The 23,594-nt window shown below is 37.5% G+C and overlaps 1 protein-coding gene across 4 annotated transcripts in view; it reads left to right on the forward strand.

Moving 5' to 3' along the window:
- Kif20b (kinesin family member 20B) overlaps nucleotides 1-17,718 on the forward strand; it is a 49,715-nt gene extending 31,997 nt beyond the window's left edge. For all 4 annotated transcript variants that reach the window (XM_034487926.2, XM_034487933.2, XM_034487942.2 and 1 more), the window contains exons 22-32: nucleotides 1,375-1,435; nucleotides 2,274-2,399; nucleotides 3,773-3,900; nucleotides 5,734-5,889; nucleotides 8,229-8,405; nucleotides 8,983-9,093; nucleotides 10,805-11,002; nucleotides 13,313-13,414; nucleotides 13,791-13,941; nucleotides 15,383-15,525; nucleotides 17,482-17,718. In XM_034487926.2, coding sequence (XP_034343817.1) covers nucleotides 1,375-1,435; nucleotides 2,274-2,399; nucleotides 3,773-3,900; nucleotides 5,734-5,889; nucleotides 8,229-8,405; nucleotides 8,983-9,093; nucleotides 10,805-11,002; nucleotides 13,313-13,414; nucleotides 13,791-13,941; nucleotides 15,383-15,525; nucleotides 17,482-17,559 — 1,431 coding nt within the window. In that variant the 3' untranslated portion in view covers nucleotides 17,560-17,718. The remainder of the gene's footprint in view (nucleotides 1-1,374; nucleotides 1,436-2,273; nucleotides 2,400-3,772; nucleotides 3,901-5,733; nucleotides 5,890-8,228; nucleotides 8,406-8,982; nucleotides 9,094-10,804; nucleotides 11,003-13,312; nucleotides 13,415-13,790; nucleotides 13,942-15,382; nucleotides 15,526-17,481) is intronic.
- The last annotated feature ends 5,876 nt before the right edge of the window (nucleotides 17,719-23,594 follow it).

The following is a 23,594-nucleotide window of genomic DNA, read 5'->3' on the forward strand; positions in this document are numbered from 1 at the left end:
AGTATAATCTTTTTTATTGTTTTCTGTATTTTTAGTCAAAACCATTTACGTTTATGTGTGCATGTGTTTATATGAGTAAAGGTGTGTCTACACATGTCATGGTACATGTATACCCCACTTCATGTATGGAGGTCAGAGGACAAACAACCTGTGAGACTTTTTTTCTTCCATTTTATGTTCCAGAAACAGAATTCAGGCTTGCCAGGCTTGGCTGTGCTGTACTCACTTGGCCCATTTTACTCGCCCCATTTTCTGATTTTTTTTTTTTTCCAGCACAGACAGGGTCTCACTATGTCTCATTATAGCCTAAGCTGGCTGTCCTTGAACTCATGAAGATTAAATATGTGTGCACCACACCTAGATCTTATTAAGACCTATTTATTCACTATTCTAAAGACTCTGGGATCTGGGAGAATGGACCCAGTGAATGAGACTAAAGTCTCATGCCATAGCCTACTTTATTCAGAACCTCTGACAGTTCATATTCTCTGGGTTAAGAAAGGTCACATGCGTAAAAGTTGTCATGAGGTCATCAAGCTATATGCAGTCACAAGGAGTATACAAAGACAAGCCACACATGGCAAGAGCATGTTTATATATATATATATATATATATATATATATATATATATATATATATATATAAACCATTTACGTTTATGTGTGCATGTGTTTATATGAGTAAAGGTGTGTCTACACATGTCATGGTACATGTATACCCCACTTCATGTATGGAGGTCAGAGGACAAACAACCTGTGAGACTTTTTTTCTTCCATTTTATGTTCCAGAAACAGAATTCAGGCTTGCCAGGCTTGGCTGTGCTGTACTCACTTGGCCCATTTTACTCGCCCCATTTTCTGATTTTTTTTTTTTTCCAGCACAGACAGGGTCTCACTATGTCTCATTATAGCCTAAGCTGGCTGTCCTTGAACTCATGAAGATTAAATATGTGTGCACCACACCTAGATCTTATTAAGACCTATTTATTCACTATTCTAAAGACTCTGGGATCTGGGAGAATGGACCCAGTGAATGAGACTAAAGTCTCATGCCATATATATATATATATATATATATATATATGCTATTTTAACATTTCATTGAATAACAATAGCAAGCAATAATGAATAACCTGAAGTAAAGTCACTCCTATGCACTACACCTTACAGGAGCACAAAACCACCTTCCAGGAACAATTCCATGTTTTAAAGGAACTGAAGTCTCAAGATTCTTGTCTCCTTTTTTTGGAGTGTTCTTACAAGCACTCAGAATTCTCATCCAACTCCATCCTGGACCATGTTCTGACACATACTATTAGCAACTGTTAAGTATTGATTTCTATGTGGCTTTAATTGTATTCTTTAATTTCTTAGGAGCAGTTAAGTAATCAGAAAATGGAAGAAGCTGTACAACAGTATGAGAAAGTGTGCAAAGGTCAGAACCAAGTTCTTGTTCTAGAATTAAATTGACTGTTAAATAGTTACAATAACAGTTAACATTTTTCTTTAAAAATGTTGAAATGAGTAATTCTGCTGGATAACTTATAAACCTAAAATTATGATTATTAGAAAAACATTAAGTAATAGTCATTCAGTATAATATTGATTCTTTGGTAATGGCCAGTACTTTTTAAAAACATTCTTTGAGAATCTCATACCATGTGTTTTGATAATATTCACTCTCCTTCTAATTCTTAGATCCACCCTACCTTTCCAGTCCCTCCCAACTTTGTGTCTCTTCTCCACGTATCTCCCTCTCCCTGTCCTTTCCCTCTTTCCCTCCTCCTCCCTGTCTCTGTCTGTCTCTCTCTCCCTCTCTCCCTCTCCCACCCCCTCACACGCGCTTTGTCCCTCCTTTCCTCCTTCCTCCTCTGTCTCTGTATTTGGATGTGTGGACTTCCACTGGAGCAAGGCTGACTTAGCAGGTGCTATCCTCTCAGAGATGAAGGTGTGAGTCCTTTTGCTTATGTGTCTCATCTGCAGTTGTTTTGGCTCTGTTAGGTGCCGGGCATGGCCACATGGATTTTAGGATCAGTCTGCCCACTACTACATAAAAACATGTAATTTTAGTAGTGATTGTGTTAAGTCTGCTGTTCTAGTTGGGAAGATTGTTATTTAACAAAAACTTTCATTAGTGATAGATATACCTTTGTGTTTAAAGTCTTAAGTTCCAGTGATTATTTCTGTTTTATTTTCAGTGTACACATTTTCAGAATTTTTTTCAAACGGTTTTGAGTTGTTTGCAATGTTGTAATGTTTTTTCAAACCTTCAGATCTTGGTGTTAAGGAGAAGCTGATTGAAGACATGCGACTGACACTAGTGGAGCAGGAGCAGACGCAGGCAGAGCAGGACCGGGTGCTCGAGGCACAGTCAGAGGAAGCCGACCGGCTGGCCACAGGTACAGAGCAACTGCATCTCAAAGCTTCATTGTCCTGATTTCTTCCTTCTCTAAAGTAGTGTAGTTTATAAATCCGTAACTTTCTAATTCTTTCACACTTGCCTTTCTCACTGTGATGAAAATTACTTTTTTCTGAGTAAAATTGTATATCATGAAGAAATAAGAACGCTGCATGGTGGGGCTGAAGAGAAGACTTAATGATTAAGAGCACATGGAGCTCTGTCAGGGGATCAAGGTCCAGGTCCCAGCACTCACATGGTGGCTTTCAACCAACTACCTGTAACTTCAGTTGCAGAGATCCAGTACCTCTTTTGATCTCAGTGGACCCCAGGCATGTACATGGAACACATACAAAGATGCAGGCAAAACACTCATCCACAAAAAATTAAAAAAAAATCTGTAAAGATAAAGCAAGCTTTGATTGGTTTTTGCACTTGCAAGCTTTTCCATTAACTTGTTTATCTCAGTACATACTGATTCCATTCTATCAGCATCATTTAGTTTTCTATCGTGTGGAAAATTGTAACACTAATAACTAAGGTAGTTATAGTCTGGTACCAAAGGGGAGGAATGTATGTACTTACTTTATGACATTTACATATAATTTTGTACATTTGCTGAGTTAGCCTCATTATCTACATCTGGGAAACATGGCAGATGATGACTGTGGCATGTTTGTGATTGCACATTAGTGTTCTGTCAGCATGAGAGTACTCTGTATGTAAGCCCTTGAATTGTACTGGTGCGTGAAGTTTTTCATACTTTCCTAGCCATTTTCATAGACTTTAATTTTAATTTTTTTATTTTTATTTTTTTGAGAACCACATGAATTGTTATATGTTATTTTAGATTGAAATAAATTTATACTTTGTACTTGGAAAATCTTTAAATAATCTTTAGTTACATGAGAGATCCCTGTAGTTTTCACTGGGGATTTGGTAACAGCAGCTAGAGAGACAGCTCAGAGTTTAAGAGCATTTTTGCTCTTGAAGTGGATTCGGCTTTGGTTCCCAACACTCATATAGTAGCTTACCACTATCAGTAAGTAACTCCACCATCAGTAAGTAACTCCAGGTTCAGGGATCTGATACCTTCTTCTGACTTCCTTGTATACCAGGCTCATGTGTGATACAGACATACATACATGTGTGAAATACATATGTGATGTATCCATACATACATGTGATGCACATACAAACATACATACATACAAACAAAGTAGTCTTATAGAATTTTGTGAGACTGCTTAAAGTTCAGATGTTGGAATAATTTTAGTCCCATCTTGGTCTGTGTTTTCTGCTCCACTGATTTTTCTTTCTTTTTGGTCAGTCATATTGCTACATATCATAACATTTGTCTGTACTTTAAATCAGAATTGGATAAATGGAAAGAAAAATTCAAAGATCTGGAAGCTAGAAGTAACCAAAGGTTGAATACAGAACCCATGGATGACATAGACATGCTTAATAAGAAGTTCAGTAAGCTTCAGGACGAGCTGCAGGTATCATTTCCCTCCCTCCCTCCTTCCCTCCCTCCCTCCCTCCCTTCCTCCCTCCTTCCCTCCCTCCTAGCAGCTTCCTATATTTTTTGGTCCACTGTCTTTCTGGTAAGAGAATTCAGCATTTTGTATTTTATGACTAGTTTTGTGGGTCAGATAATACATGGAGATTAGTAATATAGAGAAAAAATTTTCAGTGCATTTTGAAAAATATCTTGGGGATATAACTTATGATCAGCTAATGAAATCACATTGATTATGTCCTCAATTTTATGTGTAATTGACGTGTGTGTGTGTGTGTGTGTGTATGTGTCTGTGTGTATGTATGCTCACATGCCACAGCATGTGGATGTCAGAAGACATTTTTCAGTTGTTGTTGACAGAATCTCTTGTTTGTGCTGCTAAGCAGCATCTTCCAGGCCAGCTGGTTTATGTTAAGGGTAAGTCTCTTTGCCTCCCATTTTGTTATAGGAGTGCTGGGATTACAGATGTATCCACCATATGTATTTTAAAGCATCATCTCTGAGTTGTAAGGCTTTTGAAAGAAGCTAGCATTTTTGTCTACTAAGCTCACTCCCTGACTGTATATAGAATTTTTAAGTTACTGCTTTTCCTATCTTTGAATATATTTTTTACTCCACTCTTTACTTAGCAAATACAGCTCTGGAGAAGACAGCCATTGGGAGACTTTGTTTATTATTAACTTTTTCCAAGTTTGATTATCAATTTAGAGTAGTGTTATATATCTGAACAATGAAACATGAAAATATACTATATAAAAGAAATCTATTTTGTATTTTTATTTATTCTTGTTCAGGTTTAATATACTGTATGTAGAATATAGTATATGGAGAAACAAATACTTTTTGATGGTATTTAACAATTCTTAGAGGCTAGCATGAAATATATATATGATGACCTTAGACTTTGATCCTCCTGTCTTTGCCCTCAAAATGCTAGGATTATGGGTGTGTGGCCCCATGCTTAGTTTTGCATCTGGGTTTTTTTTTTCTTTTTTTCCCCCTCCTTTTGAAACAGGGTCTCTGTGTGGAGCTCTGGCATTCCTGGAACTCACAGAGTTCCACCTGCCTCTGCCTCCCAAGTGCTGTGATTAAAGGAGTGTGCCCTGAGTTCCTAAAAATAAGAAAATTACTTTTTCTTTGTAATGATTAAGTATACACTATCCTTTTCATTGTGAAAATCTAAAAGCAACTGGAACAAATTATCCATTTATTGTGACAAATGGTAGTACATCAGCCATATTAAGATTGTTATGCCTTGCTGTATTTGCATTTTTGTAAGATAATGTAATCTCTTATTTTGCAAAGTTTGTAATTCTGATATGGAGTACTGTTTTGGTTTTGGCGTTTTCTTTGGGTTTTCAATGTCTGAAACTCGATTGCCATGAGAACAATTTTAGATCTATGGAATTCAGTTTGAAAAATCACTTAATCTATATTCTCTGAGCATGTATTCTGAATGTTCCTTTCATCAATTATACAAGTTATAGGTCATTTTGTGTTTTATTTTTGGAACTATGTGATGGCATTTAGGAATATTTGAGTCACTGTAACTCTTATAGAAATTTCAGTCATTTAGTTCATCTGAAGCTCATTGGTGAAGGGACTTCATAGGAAAATACTGTTTATAAGTGAAAGCAAGACAGTTAATGTTTCTTTTTAAAATCTGAAGTAAATTCATATTGTCATTATTTAACCAAAAAAACCCACTTGTTTGCTAGCTTTTAAAGAGGTGAACTGTGATGGATTACATGCATATATTATTAAAACTTAACTTCTTTGCCATGTGAAAATAACTTTTATTATCTTTACCAAGGAATCTGAAGAGAAATATAAAGCTGATAGAAAAAAGTGGTTAGAAGAAAGAGCAATCCTTACCACTCAAGCAAAAGAAGCAGAGAATCTGCGAAACAGGGAGATGAAAAAATATGCTGAAGACAGGGAGCGTTGTTTAAAGCTACAGAATGAAGTGGTTGGTGGCAATGATTCTTGCATGTATTTCATCTTTTCCCCTTGGTTTATTAAAAATACTCTATTTTTGTGAGATAGCCCTCCCCCTATTTGGTTGCGACGTTCATTTTTGTTTGTTTTTGTTTGTTTGTTTGTTTGTTTGTTTTTTGTTTTCCTATCTTTTCTCACTTCATTAGGTCACTTGGAAAATGCCTGATTGTATTTCTCTGATTGTCAAGGATGCTTAACAGTTTCCATGTTTACTGTCCGTCTGTCCGTCAGTCATTAGTAGACTGTTCTTAGGAGCCCAAATAGGGTTCATTTGATTTTTATTTTTATTTTTTTGCATGTGTTTAATATTTTGAGATCTTTATGTCTAGATAGTAATCATCTTGTGAGATGTGTAGCTAGCCAAGATTCTTTATGTTCTCTTCTTCATTTGAATGTTTCCTTTACTGCATAGAGGCTTTTTACCTTTTTATAATACTATTTGTCAGTCCTTGAGATTATTTCATATGCTAATGGAGAAAGACTTCGCCTATGGTTATATTTATAGTGTTTCAGAGCTTCAGGCCTTTTAATTCATTTTGAATTTACTTTTGTGCTGGATGAGAGAAATAGAGTCTTAGCATTTTAATTCTGCACCTGGTTATGTAGATTTCCTAGCCCTCGAGTGGCCAAGTTTGTCTATTCATTGTGTTTTAGTATCTTTGTCTAAAATAAGGTGTCTCTAACTGTAGTTATAGGGGATCTGAGTCCACTGCCACCAGAAACAGATGGTATTCAGTTTCTTCCTTCTGGCTAAAAGTGTCCGGTAGTTCATGTTTTAGTGAATAGCTTGTAACACGTGTTTTGGTTTCCCCGAGTGTGGTTCATAGAGGGCCTAGGGTGGCCAGACTCTGGACTACACAGGGCTTTTTAGAACTGTTTTTGTTTTGTTTTGTTTGCTACTGTTCTGGTGGTGTGTCAAGAGGAAAGCAAGACTACTGCCTCCTCCCTCTGCTGCTGCGATCAGTGTACTTGACAGGACTTTTGGCTCCCTTTTCTCTTCTCTAAAGTGCCTGTTACAGAAAGTACAGTGCAAAGTTTTCTGAGGCTATTTTAAGCTGTGACTCTGGCCCTCTGCCTATACTTCCTCTCAGTAGAAGGAAAGACCTTGTAGTGGGCTCTGGACTTTGTCTTTTTGTTCTGCAAAGATTCCTACTTGCCTCTACAATTGAAACTAGAAACTTTCAGTGTTGACTTATCTTTTAATGATAGCTGCACCAACTCTTTCCAGGTTATTCCCCAGAGATGCTAGCAGTTTCCACATTTAGATTTTCTATGTGCTTCAAATCTGACACAGTACTTCACACTTGTTTGAACCTGGTACAAATGAATTTTATTTTATTTTTTTTTTTTTTTTTTTTTTTTTTTTTGTTGTTGTTTTTTTGAGACAGGTTTTCTCTGTGTAGCTCTGGCTGTCCTGGAACTCACTCTGTAGACCAGGCTAGCCTCGAACTCAGAAATCCGCCTGCCTCTGCCTCCCAAGTGCTGGGCTTAAAGGCGTGAGCCATCACCGCCCGGCAAATGAATTGTTTTTAATGTTCATTTTTCTTTGAATTCAATTTTTTTTGTTACTTTTCTTTTATGGATTTGTGTATTCTATATAGGTGTAGTGTGTGTGCCTGGCACCTTCAGAGGCCAGAGAGTATGTTGGATCCTCTGGAACTAGAGTAACAGATGGTCAAGAGCTGCTGTGTGAGTGCTGGGACTTGAACCCAGGTCCTCTAGAAAAGCACCCAGTGTTCTTAACTGCTGAGCTGTCTCTTCATTCAGCTCCTTACTTCATTTTCCTATTTTTTAGTTACTATGAGATGTGTCATTTGTTTTACTGTAGTTTTATTTTTTATTCAAATATTGGAAATAATATTATAAGATGCTATAATTATAATTATTTATTGAAAGAAATTACCAGTAATTTGATTTTTTTTTGTAGGTGGTATAAGGACAAATATAATTTATAGAAATTTATTTATTTTGAGTCAGGCTCTCATTAATTAGCTTTGGCAAGCCTAGAACTCATGTAGATCAGGCTAGCCTGGAACCCAGAGATCTACTTTCCTGTGACTACCCTGTGTTAGGATTAAAGGTGTGGGCCACTGCTCCTGGCATATATACTTAAAAGATAAAATAGTGTTTTGTATTTTATAAGTATTTTATTCACACATGAATGCATAATATATATTTTAAAAAAATCTTCATACATTCTTAGATTGAGGTTTAATTTTTCAGTTTTTTAGATTGGGAAACAAGGTAATGGGTTTCATTATGGCATTTTCATACCTATGTCATCACACTCCAGCATCTTTTTTTGACTAGGAAACACTGACAGCACAGCTGGCAGAGAAAAATAGTGAGCTTCAGAAGTGGAGAGAAGAGCGGGACCAGCTGGTCACAGCTGTAGAGACACAGATGAAGGCTCTGCTCTCCAGCAGCAAGGATAAGGATGAAGAAATCCAGCGACTAAGAAAGGCTGCAGCAGAGAGCACAAGGACAGTGAGTGGACGCTTACTCTTTCTGGACCTTCTTGTTGAACATAAGGCGTCGTCAAAATTACTTCTCAGCTGTATATACTCAGTACATGAGAAAGGAGCCAAACGCTTTAGCAATTTGGATATTTTTCATGGTTTTTGAATCTTTAGAGTTTATTATTATAATTAATTAGTCAATGGCTAAAGTGTAACAGCTTCTCTTGATACTTTTCATACTTCCCAGATTAAAGTAATTAAAAGTCTATAATTTAGGATTATCTTACTCTATGTTGAAAATATAGAAAGGTTGTTCAACATGAAGTTTTGTTGAGTCTTATATAATTAGACCCACCCGTAATTAAGTGGCAAGTGGGTTCAATCTTTCAGATTTTGTCTCCGACTGACTGAGAAGAGGCTGGTACGTTGCCAAGCCAGCCTTTCTTGAGTCTAAAGATGAGAATGCTGAGGGAATGACAAGTGGTTTATAGGAGTCTGCACTTCTAATAATCAGTCTGTGCACGGCTTAATTTGTAAAATTCTATATGGCATTTTTTTTTTTCAGATTAAAAATTATTTTCTTATTTAATACTTCCTTGTTTTAGGAAAACCAAACCGTGAATCTCAAGTCTGAGTGTAATGATTCAGTTGATCTCGGTGGAGTTGAAACTAAACCTCAGTCAACAAGTTTTGAAATTTCTAGGAATACAGCAGAGGTTGGTATTCAGTGATACAGCTGGTTCTGTGATCTCTTTAACTGCTTTGAATCATTAGCAAGCATAATTACAAGTGTAATGGAATCAAGCATTGTAGGTACCCTGCTACATAATTAACTGAGTATATGCTGATATATGTGAAGGAAAATTAGAGGTTCTTGAGAAATTAGATCCTAGAATTACATTTGTCTTTTATATACTTATTTATTTTTATTTTAGTTTCTTGGTGTTCTTTGTGGGGTAGGCAGTATGTATGTCACATGGCACATGTGGAGGCCAAAGAACAGCGTGGGAGTTGACTCTGTTATTCTGCCTTTATGTGGCCTGTGGTGATTAGGCTCAGGTCATCTTAGGGCTTTTGCTTTCTCCTTAAAATGTTCATTAAAATAAACTTGATGGTCAGAAATAGATTCCATAAAAGATAAAAGGTCAATATTTGTTTTCATTATACTTTGTTTTGAAATTGTATTCATTATAATAACTACCACTAAGCTCTTATAATGAACTCCATTGGGTTTAGGATTTTGTATTTAAGCAGAATTCCTCAGTTTGGATTATGAAATACGTAAATAATATTTTATATTGCCTAAAATATCTCAATTATTTTGAAAATGTATTGTGCTTACTTAGCATTGGGAATTTTGGTAAATACATAAGGGCACAAACATAGATGAGACATGATGGGCATTTGCATGGAGTCAGGAATATTGGGAGAAGTTTCTCCAGTACAGAGCAGTGTTACTATCCGAAGGCTAGAAGGAAGCCCTTGCTTGGGATGTTTTGGGCTGGATTACAGAACACAGTATCATGATAACATTCTGCTCTGCTCTTACTGGTCATATATGATGGACATTACTTTCCCCATAAACTTATAATCTTTGTTCTAAAATCTCTTGGTTCCAGTTTCCTATTAATAATTCCGGCAGTTATTGTCTATTTTGTGGTTTTGGAAGAATCAAGTTTGGCATTCTCTTCCGTGTCTTTTTACTGTCTTTGTGAGATTGGTAACATCAACGGGACTGAAAGGCCGAGTGACTCGATTTCCATAGTAGACGCAGAAAAGATGTCTGTGACCTCTACTAAGGCCTGAGCCGCTCACAGGATAGAGGATGGGTTTGGGTTTGGGACATTTTCAATAGGTGAATTGTCCGGAAAGCATCCCAGGGGACCAAAGGGGCAGGATGGAAGTGGCAGTGCTCCTGTAATTGTGCTCTTTAGAACCATGCTCTATAAGCTCCAGTAGCCACAGAAATCGTTACAAGGAAGGAGAATGAAAGACTCCTTTCCTAAATGAAAAAAAGTCACAAAGAATTTGTTGCTGTAGTTACATCTATTATAATTGGGGTGCGTATCGAAAATACTAAATTTTTCCTTAGATGTTTCTGTCTTAGTGGATTTTGTGGTGAGGTCTAGTAAATTTTAACCTATATGTCTCTTAGGTTCATAAGAATTTGGGTGATTCCAGTCTTTTAAGTTGCCTCCAACTTATTTGTTGGTGTTAGGAAGTGAACCCTGACCCTATTCCCCCTTTTTTAATGTAAGTGTGTAACCTGGAGAGTGTAGATATGTCAGTTTTCTGTCCATGCTGGTGCCCAACATACTCCTTTTCAAGTCATTGTCTTGAAGAGCATTTGAGAAAATTGATTGAGTGATTTATAGATCCACGTTACAAAAGTAAATGATATTTTCTCCCATTTTTATATTGTTGTAGGACGGATCTGTAGTTCTTGACTCTTGCGAAGTGTCAACAGACAATGTACAAAGTACTCGATTTCCGAAACCGGAATTGGAAATTCAGTTTACACCTTTGCAGCCAAACAAAATGGCGGTGAAACACCCTGGTTGTGCCACACCAGTCACAATTAAGATTCCCAAGGCACGGAAGAGGAAGAGTGGTGAAGTGGAGGAGGTCAGTAGTCATCTGGGTAGTAATGTCTGCTGCCCAGTTCTGTTCATAAGAACTTACTCTAGATACGGGAGCTTCATAGTCCTCAGCTGTGCTTATTCGTTTATTCCTTATCTGTAGTAGGTCACATGATGCTCCATTTTATCTGACACCTATTTCAGTATACTAGTATACAGTAGACTAGTGTGTTCCAAACTTGTTACATCACCTCCACTGGAATGGGAAATGTCTGATGCAGAAATTAGAGAGACTAAAAGGACAAGCTTGCTTGATCAGTGTTTTTGTCATTTAGCTAAAATCTTAAATCTTTATGGTCATGGGAAATTTGGAAAATAAATTCTTTTCCATCAGCTAGTATTAGGATTGAGACCTTCATGTAGCAGTGGGTAAAAGCCTTTTCAACTTATTAGTGCAGCTTCCTGATGGTAGGGCTGCTGGACTTTGTATTATTGGATCTTAGCCACATTTATGTGGAGAGTCACATAAACTTTCTGATCCTTAGTTCTTTGAGGCAATGTATTAATGCTTTTAAAAATGCTTCTTTCTCTCTCTGTGGGAGGTATATAATAAATGATTATATTTACTTTTAAAGTTACTTGTTTTAAGCTTAACATGTCTGGGAAAAAAACCTTTCCCAAATTTCCTTTTATTTCTTTAAAGAGTAATATATTTTCAAGCTGGTGGAAGAACAAAAATAGTAGTTATCATACTCCTGTCTGTCTGTCAGGTAATCCATTCCTGTGTGGACATTGTTGAGCATAGCTTCCCTGTGATACATACAGTACCTTGAGTACTTAGATTTAATGTTAGCCCCACTCCCCACCCCCCAGTGGTAAGCACATTTTAAATACAATTAAAATATTTAAATTTTATCATCTATACTACATTGACATTTCTTTGTTACATCTTTTCCCTCTATGCTTAACAAGAAAAAGTTTAAATGTGATGTTTCCCCCACCCCCACCCCATATATGTTTCATCTCTATCTCAGAAAATATTTTCTGGATGTTTTAGTTTTATAACACTGAAATGTGAACATTTTATCTGATCTCGTTACATCTTCACTGTTGTAATATATTAGCTCTTAGGCCCCTGTGAAAATCTGTTCAACAGCACTACATTCTATTCCATTAGATACGCCCAGAAGCTCTTTATTGAGCACTCCGAATGTGTTGGTACAGCCTTGCTATCTTTCCTTATTTGCTTCCCATGATTACTGTTAAACTCCTCCTGTAGTCTGCCTATGACTTTGTGCCTTCTCCTTTGTAACTTGGATTCTGAGGTTTGGTTGAGATCTCTCCTCTGCTGCTCTGCTTGTACGCTCCTCACTTCATGTATCCTTGTATTGTTTTGACTGCAGCTAAAAGTGTAACAGTTAAATTTACTAAATATACCTCCTGCCTCTGAAATGCTTCATCCTATGTACATTTCCTTTTTTCATTTAAGAAACATCTATTTGTTTTCATTTTAAGTGGATGGGTATTTTGCCTGTGTATGTTTGTGTCCCATATGGAAACCAAAAGAGGATGTTAGGTCCCCTGGAGTTGGAGTTGCTGATAGTTACCGCCTATCATGTGGGTTTGGGAAATTGAACCTTGGTCCTTTGAAAAAGTAGCTAGAGTTATTTTTGCTGGTTTTTTTTTTTTTTTTTTTTTCTTGAGACAGGGTCTCTTACATAGCCTTGGCTGTTAGAACTTACTATGGAGACTGGGCTGGCCTTGAATTTATGGAGATCTGCCTAGTTCTGCTTTCTAAGTGCAGGAATTAAAGGCTAGTGGCAACACACTCAGCTATAGAATAGTTACAGCCGTTGTTCTTAATTGCTGAGATGAGCCATCTTTCCAGCCCTGTGGTTGTATCATTTCCCTGTCTTGCCTTTGTGAAGTTTTAGTTTTCTTTTGATCCTGCCAGATTTCAATGAGATTCTGTAGAGCTGCACATAAAGTTCAGGTGAAACATTCTTGGAGGTTCTCCATTGAGTTCAGGCAATCCCATCGCTAAGCTCACACGTTGACCCATGGTTTCTCAGCCTCAGCACAACTCATGGTTCTAAGCTAGAGGCCTCTTTTTTTTTAGGGCTTTGTGGTTTTTATTTTGGACTTTTACTCACTAGTTGCCAATAATATGATCTTTCTCTCTAGCAAAACAACCAAATATCTTCCACCATTGCTACTGATTTTTGAACAGTAGCTGCCCCTGTTAAAGAACAAGTATCTTGATTAGTAATGTAGCATTTACGGACATTCTTCTTGAATCTAAAGAAATTGTTATCAAGAAAGTAACCAGTACTGTTACTACATTCACTACTTGTAGGACTTGGTGAAATGTGAGAATAAGAAGAATTCGACACCCAGAAGTAATGTGAAGTTTCCCATTTCAGAGCATAGGAATTCCTCTGTCAAAAAGGAACAAAAGGTTTGCCCTCCCTCAAGTTGACAATTTCTGTAGTTTTTATGATAAAGCAAAAGCTTAGATTTAAGATGTCAAATTTTGAGTAGTAGTCTTCTTACGTCCAATCACAGTTGTGTCTAATTACAGCTCAGTTGAAAATTTTTACATATGTAAATTACACATTGTAATTCATACTGGGATATAACCTTTAGCATTTGCCCATTAGCAGTTATTTCTTCATGTGTTCATTTTGCTCACACGAGCTGTCAGACTAGTTCCGCCATTGTTTAGGCCTTCAGTCTAATATATGAACTTAATTCTAAATTCACTTAATTAACACTGGCCATAACTGTGTTCATGTAACCCTTTTCATTATCAGTGACAAAGTGTTTGTTTTTAGGTTTTCTTATGTCCATCATCTAAGAAAACATACTCCTTACGGAGCCAGGCATCTACAATTAGTGCAAACATAGCCTCTAAAAAAAGAGAGGGAACGCTACAGAAATTTGGAGACTTTTTGCAACATTCTCCAACAATTCTTCAATCGAAAGGTTTGTGGAATAGTTAAATTACCTTTTTAAAATACATGCAGAGTACATATACTCAACAGTGTAGTAGTAAGTCTAATGCTTAAAGCAGGCAGGCAGGTACTGTCTTATTCTGGGTACTGTGGGAAGAAATGGATTAAAAAATTATGTTCCTGCATGTTCACTGTATATTGGACTAGAAAGGCTAAAATTTAAGTAACTGATCTAGCAGAGGTAACATAATATATTTATTATATGTTATAAATGTAGCAGAAGTAAAATAAAATGGTTGGGCAATATTGGAGGAGAGAGAACGCTAATCAGAATGATGAGGGAATTTTGGGAAAGCATTTTTAGGATGGGAATGGAATGTGGGTATAGAAATGGAGGACTGCACCCTTCTACCCTTTGGAGCTAATGCCTGTTGGTATTGTGTATCCTTGTAGTGCTTTTGCTTTTGTCTTACATACCTGTAAACATTAACTATCCATATATATACCATACCAACTTGGGGGAGGAAACATCACAGTCCATTATTGGAATGTAGTACTCATGCAGAGACGGTGGAGGAACAGTGACATGTTATACAATATGATTTTGTTAAAATATGTACTATGTGTATCTATATACATACATATGTGCATATTCGTTATAAGGAATAGTTTTAATGCTGGTAGAATATAGAATACTTAACAGTATATACATGAAATTCCAGGTAGGGAGAGTGTGTAGAGAGGTTTTGTGGGATTACCTGAGTGAGAGCAATAAGATCAATTGGAGACCAAAAGTGGGGAAGGAAAGATTAGAATCACAGTTGATGAGACGAAGTACTTTGTGAAGACTAACGAGGTTGCCAAACTTTCTTGATTCAGTGCCTTTAATGCCTCAGAAAAATTTTAAATTTTCTAGTCTATTTCCTAAAATCTATCCACTATGAATTGGGTGTGGGGTAGATGTGCATGCACATAAAGAATTACTGATTATATTGTCATTATGGACATCTTGAAATGTGGGTATCAAAGCAAATGTACTGTATTACTTCATTATTCATTTATTTGGTTTATTTAGTGTTTTGAGTTTTTGAGACACGGCCTTTCTGTATAACATAGGCTAGCCTGAAACTCAAAACTCTTCCTGTCTCATCCTTCCAGGTTTCAGGATTACGTGTGTGTGTGTGTGTGTGTGTGTGTGTGTGTGTGTGTGTGTGTGTGTGGTGACTGGCTTTAGCACTTTACTTTTAATTTACACGGTGGGGGTCAGCCCTCTAAGTCATTAAAGGTGCTAGAGGTGATACTTTGTTGCTTTTCTCCCCTCTTTGTTGAATGTTATTGGATGTACTTATCTAGTCATTTCTAGTCACCATTTATATAGTGCATCATTTTTTTTATTTCTATGTATTTTCATTAAGAATTTCAAACCTTTGCAGCTAGAAGATTAACACAAGAATTAACATTTTTATTTATAGCAAAAAAGATAATTGAAACAATGAGTTCCCCAAAGTTATCAACGGTAGAAGTAAGTAAAGAAAATGTGTCCCAGCCAAAAAAAGCCAAACGGAAATTATACAGAAACGAAATTTCATCTCCCATCAACATATCTGGTCAAGTGGTAAGCTACTATTTTTTCTTTTTCTCCCCCACCAGCCCTAAGCTATTATTTTTCAAGAGTGTAAAACTATATATTTTCTTTTTAATTCCAAAGTATTTGTAACAATTTTATGATTTGAATTTTATGATTTTTAAATTTCTTTTTAAAACTCATTTTTAATATGTATGGGTATTTGGGATACTACACACACACACACACACACACACACACACACACACACACGCCTGGTGCCTGTAGAAGTCATAAGAGTGTTGGATCTTGTGAAACTGGCATTACAGACATTTGTGAGCTGTCATGTGGAAGCTCTTTCACAAGAGTGCTCCAACAGTGCTTCTAACCTCTGAGCCATCTCTCTAGCTCCCATGGCTTTAAACTTTTTTCTTTAGTGCTCTTTTTTTTTTTTTTTTTTTTTTTTTTTTTTTTTTTTTTTGGTTTTTCGAGACAGGGTTTCTCTGTGTAGTCCTGGCTGTCCTGGAACTCACTCTGTAGACCAGGCTGGCCTCGAACTCAGAAACCTGCCTGCCTCTGCCTCCCAAGTGCTGGGATTAAAGGCGTGCGCCACCACCACCCAGCTCTTTAGTGCTCTTAAGACAGGTGTTATACTTTTGGTTTCAGGTATAGTACTTACATATAAATACCACAATAATGTATAGTATATGCACATGCAAACATGCTTACACACACACACACACACACACACACACACACACACACACACACACAAATATGCATCATGCAGTGACATTTGAAATTTTACCAGAGTAATATTTCCTTCAATAGATCACAACTAATAATTTATTTACTTTTGAAATTTATTCTTCCTTGTGCTATCATTATTACAAGAGTTTTGTAAGTCTGGGTTCATGTATCTATTAGAAACACAAAATTGATATTTTACCATTTTCTCTCATTTTTCGCATTTTAAGCCTTCCATGTTTTTGTGGGTTTTTTGTTTAAATTTTATTTTTTTTTTATGTGTATGAATAATTTGCACATATGCATGTATGAATGTGCACCATATGTACAGTACCTTTCGAGGCCTGAAGGGGGCGTTGAAACCCCTGCAGTTGGAGTTATGGAGGGTATTGGACTGCCATGTGGATGTTAGAAACTGAATCCAAGTTTTCTGCAAGAACAGCTGCGTTTTTAACCACTGGGTCACCTCTCTAGTCCTGTTTGGGATTTTAAGATTGGGTCTCACTATGTAGTCTAGAATGGCCTCAAGCTTGTAAGCTTGTAAGTTTCCTTCTGCTGGGATCATAGGTTTGTGCCTGCACGCCTGGCTTTTTGTAGGCCTTTTTTTAAGAAAAGGAGGTTGTTGTCACTCTGATTCATTATCCCTATGAGAGCTGTTACAGGAAAAGTTCTCATTTGCTTAGTGGATAAAAGTGAAGTAGAAAAATAATTAAGGGATTTCAACAGGAAATGACCAAGAAAAATTTAGAGTATTGATTTTGCAATAGTAGTTATCAAACCTAAGGCTGGCACCAGAAGGCACCTAGAAAGGATTTAGTGTCAGTTACCAGTTGAGTTGCTGTTTCCTGTACTGTTGTACTAGTCACATTTCCCATCCGAGCAGTGCAGTTTCTCCTCTATATTAAAGGAGGATTCCCGTGTCTACAGAGTGGTTTGCTGTGTTAGAATGTGCTTTCCACTTAACATTAGACCCTATTGCTATGAAGGGTGATCACCTGAAACTGGTTTGAGGTATATGTGTCCAAATATTTTAGTAAATATTTCAAGCTTAGATCTGTCTTGGATTCAGAACAGACTATAGGTTTTTAAATTCTTGAATTAGGTAATGTTGAATGAATCTGTTTTCTTTTACATGTGTTTGTTTAGAAAAAAATGAAATCTAATGTATTTATCATAGTCAGTGATTAAGCACATAAGTACATCACTCATAAGCAAATTATTTTTAACCTGTATTTGAAAATCTGAATTTGTTAATTTCAGATTTTAATGGAACAGAAAGTAAAAGAAACTGATCATCAGATTCTCAAACGACGGCTTCGAACACGAACAGCCAAATAAATTGCTTTGGAAGACTGTTTCAGTGTAAATTTTATATTCACAGCCATTGTAAACTATAAGTTCTAAAATTTACTTATATATATTATGATGTATTAAATGCCTCTGTATAGATTGGTGTCTTATATATAATCTGAATTCAATAAATATATCGGTAATATACCTGTGTATTTTATAAGGCTCTTAATTTTTCTTTATTGTATGTGTGTTTGCCACAGCACACATGTAGAGGTCAGAGGGAAACTAGTAGGAATCTAGATAGAAGTTGATTCTCTCCTTCTGCCATTTGATCCTGAAGCTTGAACTCAGGTAGTCACACTTGGTGGCACTGGAATACATATGTACGCATTGGTCTAAAGTAGGCTCTTTAATTGGACATTTATGTCTTCTTAATCTGTAGGCTGAGAAGTGCTTTCTTTACTCTCAGTTGTAGATACTCTCATCACATCCTGTTAGCAGTGAGAAATTGGGGAAAGAGCAGTGCCATGTCCTAGGACTCTTAGGGCAGGGAGGCCTGCCCTGGGCCTCCTTGAAATCCTTGTACAGGGATAGGTCACTCTGAGTGGTAGCTCAGGAACTGCTTGATTTCATAGGAGCAGGGATCCATCTGTCTGGGCTGCGAGGTAGGACAGACAACAGGCTGGGCAGGTTCTGAGCTTCCCCCACTGAAGGTGACAATCCCAACTGTTATATATATATCATATATCTCATATATAAAAATATAAATATATATGATATATAAAATAAATATCATATATGTATAACCCCTCTGTTATACCTGTTGCTGTCGATTCCAGGCATGGCAGCAGTAGTGGGACCTCACAGAGTCCAGTAAGAAGCATAGCAACCACCTGGTGCTTGGAGCGAACTAGATTATACTTTTTTTTTTTTTTTTTTTTTTTTTTTTTTTTTTTTTTTTTAGATTTCTGAGACAGGCTTCTGTGTAGCCTTGCCTATCCTGGAACTCAATCTATAGACCAGGCCGGCCTCAAACTCAGAGATCCACCTGCCTTTGCCTCCCAATTCCTAGGATTAAAGACATGCCATTTCTCCTCAGAAGATACTTTTTGATTCAAGAAAAAAAACGTTCTGAAGCAAAACTTTGCCCTTAAAATTCAAGCTGAGCAGTACTATTTGCAAAGACTGTTGCTGTGTGTTAGCACTAGAGGGTACCCAACACAGAAACCAAGTCACTTTTCAGTCCCAACAGGACTGATAGACTGACGGCATGCCCGAGACCTTCATAGGTTCAAACCACACAAACTCCCAGCTCTGAGAAAGGGGTGTGAAGCTGCCTACAAGCTAATTGAAAGTGGTACGTGCTGAGAGCGGAAGATCAGTTCTCTCCAAAGCAGTGTCACTGGGTATTTCAGCCGTACTCCAGGGCAGGCCCCATGAAAAAACTGAACTGCTTTTTTTTTTCTTTTCTTTCTTTCTTTTTTTTTTTTTTTTGGCCTTGATTTGCTTTATTTTTGGTACATGTAAGCACTTAACTTTGTTTTGAAAAAAAAATTTTTTTTTTGTCTTACTAGTTTTTTTTTTTTTTTTTTTTTAATTTGGTGGTCAGATGGGGAGGATCTGGGCAGAGTTAGAGAAGGAAGACTGTGATCAAAATTTATTGTGTAAGAAGGTGTTTTTCTTTTTTAATGAAAAGTTAGAATTGTGGTTGAGGGTGTTGCTCAGTGAGATAGTACCTTACTTTTATGTACAAGGCTCTGGTTCTGCATTACATGCACACACGTTGCAAAGGGGAAAAAAGGAAGAAAATTACTCTGTATTTTTCTTTTTTTTCTTTTCTTTTTTCTATACATAATGATCCAAGTCAGGTGTTTGGCTTTTTAATTTTTTATTTATTTTTTTTAACCTGAGATTGGGGGATACTCCAGGGTGTCTGTGGAAGTGACTAGCTGAAACTCCTAGTAGTGGCAGATATGGATCTTGAAGTGGCCACTTCCTATAGCCAGGCAGGACTCCCAGTGAGGGGATAAGGATAGCAGCTCACCCACAAAACCTTTGACCCAAAATGTGTCCTGCCTACAAAATGTGCAGGGACAAAGATAGTGCTGAGAGGGAAGGAATGCCTAATGACTGGCCCGAATTGAGACCCATCCCATGGGCAAGAACCAGTCCCTGGTCCTATTAATGATACTTTGTTATGCCTGCAGACAGGAGCCTAGAGTAACTGTCCTCTGAGAGGCTCCACTCAACAGCTGACCAAAACAGATGCAGAGACCCACAGTCAAACATTAGGTAGGGCTCCGAGTCTTGTGGAAGAGTTGGCAAGACTCAGGGATCTGGAGAGGTCTTCCCTGTCATAGGAAGACCAATAGAGTCAACTAACTTGGATCCTTGGGGGCACCCAGAGACCGAACCACCAACTAAAAAAAAAAGCATGAGTTGGACCTAGGCCCCTCATACATGTGCAGTCTTCAAGTGGGTCCCCAACAACTAGAGTGGGGACTGTCCCTGAATCTTTTGCCTGCCTGTAGATATCATTCTTCTAACTGGGCTTCCTTGTCTGGCCTCAGTGAACTGAGGGGATATGCTTAGTGCTTTATTTGCTGAAGCATGTGTGTGTGTTGTTTAGAAAGGATCCTTTGACTTTAATTAGAATATCTCTGTTTCTTTTTCTTTCTTTTTTCTTTTCTTTCTTTTTTTTGTTTTGTTTTTTTTGTTTTTTGTTTTTTCGAGACAGGGTTTCTCTGTGTAGCCCTGGCTGTCCTGGAACTCACTCTGTAGACCAGGCTGGCCTCGAACTGAGAAATCTGCCTGCCTCTGCCTCCCAAGTGCTGGGATTAAAGGCGTGCGCCACCACGGCCCTGCTCTATGTTTCTTAAAATGTAAGAATTGTATCATTTTTTTTGTTTGTTTCTTGGAATAGAAAATATTAGAAGTAGAAGTGAGAGAGAAAGAGAGAGAGAGAGAGAGAGAGAGAGAGAGAGAGAGAGAGAGAGAGAGAGAGAGAGAGAGAACATGAGTCTAAGCTGCTTTTCTAAAAAAAGAATTTTAAGCTTGGACCTTAGAAATAACATTTTCTTTCCTTTACAAATGAGAAGATCAAAGCCTGTCAAGTTTTCTTTGGTTGTGCTGTAACTAACGTGTATTCACTAAGAGCACACAAGCACACAGCTGATGTCTGTTCAGCTAACAGTGCATAAGTGTACAGAGAGCTCAGCATTGTTGCCCACTGAGGCTTTTTAAAGGTAAACACATTTAAACATCTAAAACCTTACAGTTTCATTGTTTTTTGGCATTGCTTAATTGATTGTTAGAACCGTGCCAGTGAGGAAAAAATATTTTCAGTGTTTTATTTGGGAGAAATATTATCTTTAGGGGTTATTTCCATCAAAACAGTTGTATTCCAAACCTAAGGGCTATGAGCATTAAAATGTGTTCATTGTGAGTTTTGGAAGGTTGGTTGCTCCTCATTATTCACAGGCTCAGGACTTGCAAATCCGCTTACTAGATAAGGTCTATTTGTGTGTCCCAAACGAAAGAGTGCACAGTTGTCATTTGTAGAAAGGAACAGAGTGCCCAAAAAGTTACCCCATGCTTGGAGCTGAGGTTGAGTAAGTCAGTCCTCTTGTGAACTGGAAAACAGAGAAAGATAAATGAGAGAATTTAGGTACATTTAACAGCATGAGAAAAAAATAAGCATTGCATCCAAGCTACTGACCTGAAGGACTTAATTAGAATGTATTAATTAGACAAAGGACTTGTAAGTCATGTGTCCGTTAATTGAATCCATCCAGAGAAATGCATCATTAGGTAATGCTTATCACTGGATGCCCAGGCATTGGGAAGATGGTTTGTGAAGATAATCAAGGTCATTATTAGGGAAAGCAAAGTCAGGGAGGGCTAAAACTAATGTCAGAAGGAAAATCGTGATTGTCTAGAGCAGTGCTTCTCAGCCTTCCTAACGCTGTGACCCTTTAGCACAGTTCATGTTGTGGAGCCCCCAAACCATAATACTATTTTTGTTGCTGCTTCATATAATTTTGCTGCTATTATGAATAGTAATGTAAATATCTGATATGCAGGGTGTCTGTTATGCCCCCCTAAAGAGTTGCAACTCACAGGTTGAGAATGCTGGAGAGGGAGAGTGTGGGGGCTGGAAAATGGGATTCATGGACATGAAGAAAACAGGAAGCCATGTTCCCTACCCTGATTATTGTATATTCTGTACACAATTGGAAACAATTGTCAACTTGAATTGTATGAATTTTATCTTAGAAAGCTGCAAAAAGTACACACACACAAGCAGATCATGAGATTAGAACAGCTAAAACGGCAAAACCTGACAAAACCAGGCAAAATTATAATCTACAGAGCCTGTCTTAGGCTGTGATCAGACACCATGACCAAGGCAGCTCTTTTAAGGACAACATTTAATTGGGGCTGGTTTATAGGTTCAGAGGTTCAGTCCATTATCATCAAGGTGGGAACATGGCAGCATCCAGGCAGGCATGGTGCAGGAGGAGCTGAGGGTTCTATATGTTCATCTGAAGGCTGCTAGGAGAAAACTGGCTCCCAGGAAGCTAGGATGAGGGTCTTAAAGCCCACACCCACAGTGACACACCTACTCCAAGGCCACACCTCCTAATAGTGCCCTCCCCTGGGCCAAGCATATACAAATCATCACAGTGCGTATTAACACATTCTTTTTCTTACTATACATCTAAGTGAACCCACTTGATTATAACATTTTATGAAAAATGGAGGCATCTGTTGAAACATTCTAAGTGTAATTAAATTAAAACTTAAGTTCTAAAGGTTTTTTTTTCAATTTTCAGATAGGTTGGAAACAGTCCCTCTTTAGCCCTTGGTTACCCTCTTGCAACATCTCATACTATTGAGGTCCATCTGAGATACCTAAGAGTCAGACATTGCCATGATAGGATTTCATGAATGTTTCCATGTGTGTTCTTTCTCTGTGTCAGGGTCTTACTCAGGACAACCTGTCATAACTAGTCACCTGTTGCTTTTGTTTTTCCCAGTTTGTGAGAGTTTCTCAGATTTCTTTATTTCTCAAGATGTTGACAGCTTTGTATGGGTGTCAGGAAGTCAGTTTAAATAATGTCTCCCGTTTTGGGTGTGTTAATGTTTTTCTTGTGGTTTGGATTATAGCCTATAAAAAAAACAAAACAAACAAAAAAAAAACATTGTAATGCTTTCCTCCCATAGCATTGCAGTGTTATGTGTTCTAAGCCATGCCATGGTCAAGATAGTGTTTACAGTATTTCTCCACCATCACTGGTAGCACCTTCTCTTCCTCCTCTGTTCTTTGGAAGCAGCCAGCACTCGGTAGTGAGGAAACTGTGTAAAACAAATTTTAAAGTGTGTATCTTAGCTCCATACTTGGAAAGGAAATGGTGATTCCATGCAGCTCTTCATATTTCAGGTGAACTGTTTCTTTCTGTTTGAAGCTTCGTATGATGTGATTTACAGAAGACATTTTGGGAAACGAAACATCTTTTGATGTTTCTGTAAGGTACACTGAATTAATAACAACAGAATGTGAAGCATTTGTTTAAAATACTTTATTATATTTTTGTTTTATTATTTTATGTGTATGGGGGTTTTACCTGTAAGTATGTCTGGACACCACATGTGTCCCTAGTGCCCAAGGGGACCAGAAGATGGCGTTTTATCTTCTGTCACCAAAATTAACAGTTGTAAACCTACAAATGAGAGGACCCTGGAAGTTATTCTCACTAGTCAGCCAAAATGATTATACCTGTAGTAATAATTATACTCATAAAAACTTAGAAAACACTCCTCCAAGCTACCCTCAATTCTAAGGCCCACTGTTAAATACAACAGTTCCTGTCTTCATTGGCTCTCCAATGAGCTTAACTGGGATGAACAGTGGTCTCTATCAACTGAGAAACCCCAAGAGCTCACACAGTAAAAGAACTCCAGCTTCACTGTGTTTGCCCTTTCTGCAGGCCATGGAATCTGCTTGTGTTTGCTATAAAGAAGAGCTCAGGGGGATGGAGACTGCTACAAGACTTAAGGGCAATTAATAAAACCATTTT

Source organism: Arvicanthis niloticus, chromosome 1 (genome assembly GCF_011762505.2).
Source record: "Arvicanthis niloticus isolate mArvNil1 chromosome 1, mArvNil1.pat.X, whole genome shotgun sequence".
NCBI lineage: Eukaryota > Metazoa > Chordata > Mammalia > Rodentia > Muridae > Arvicanthis > Arvicanthis niloticus.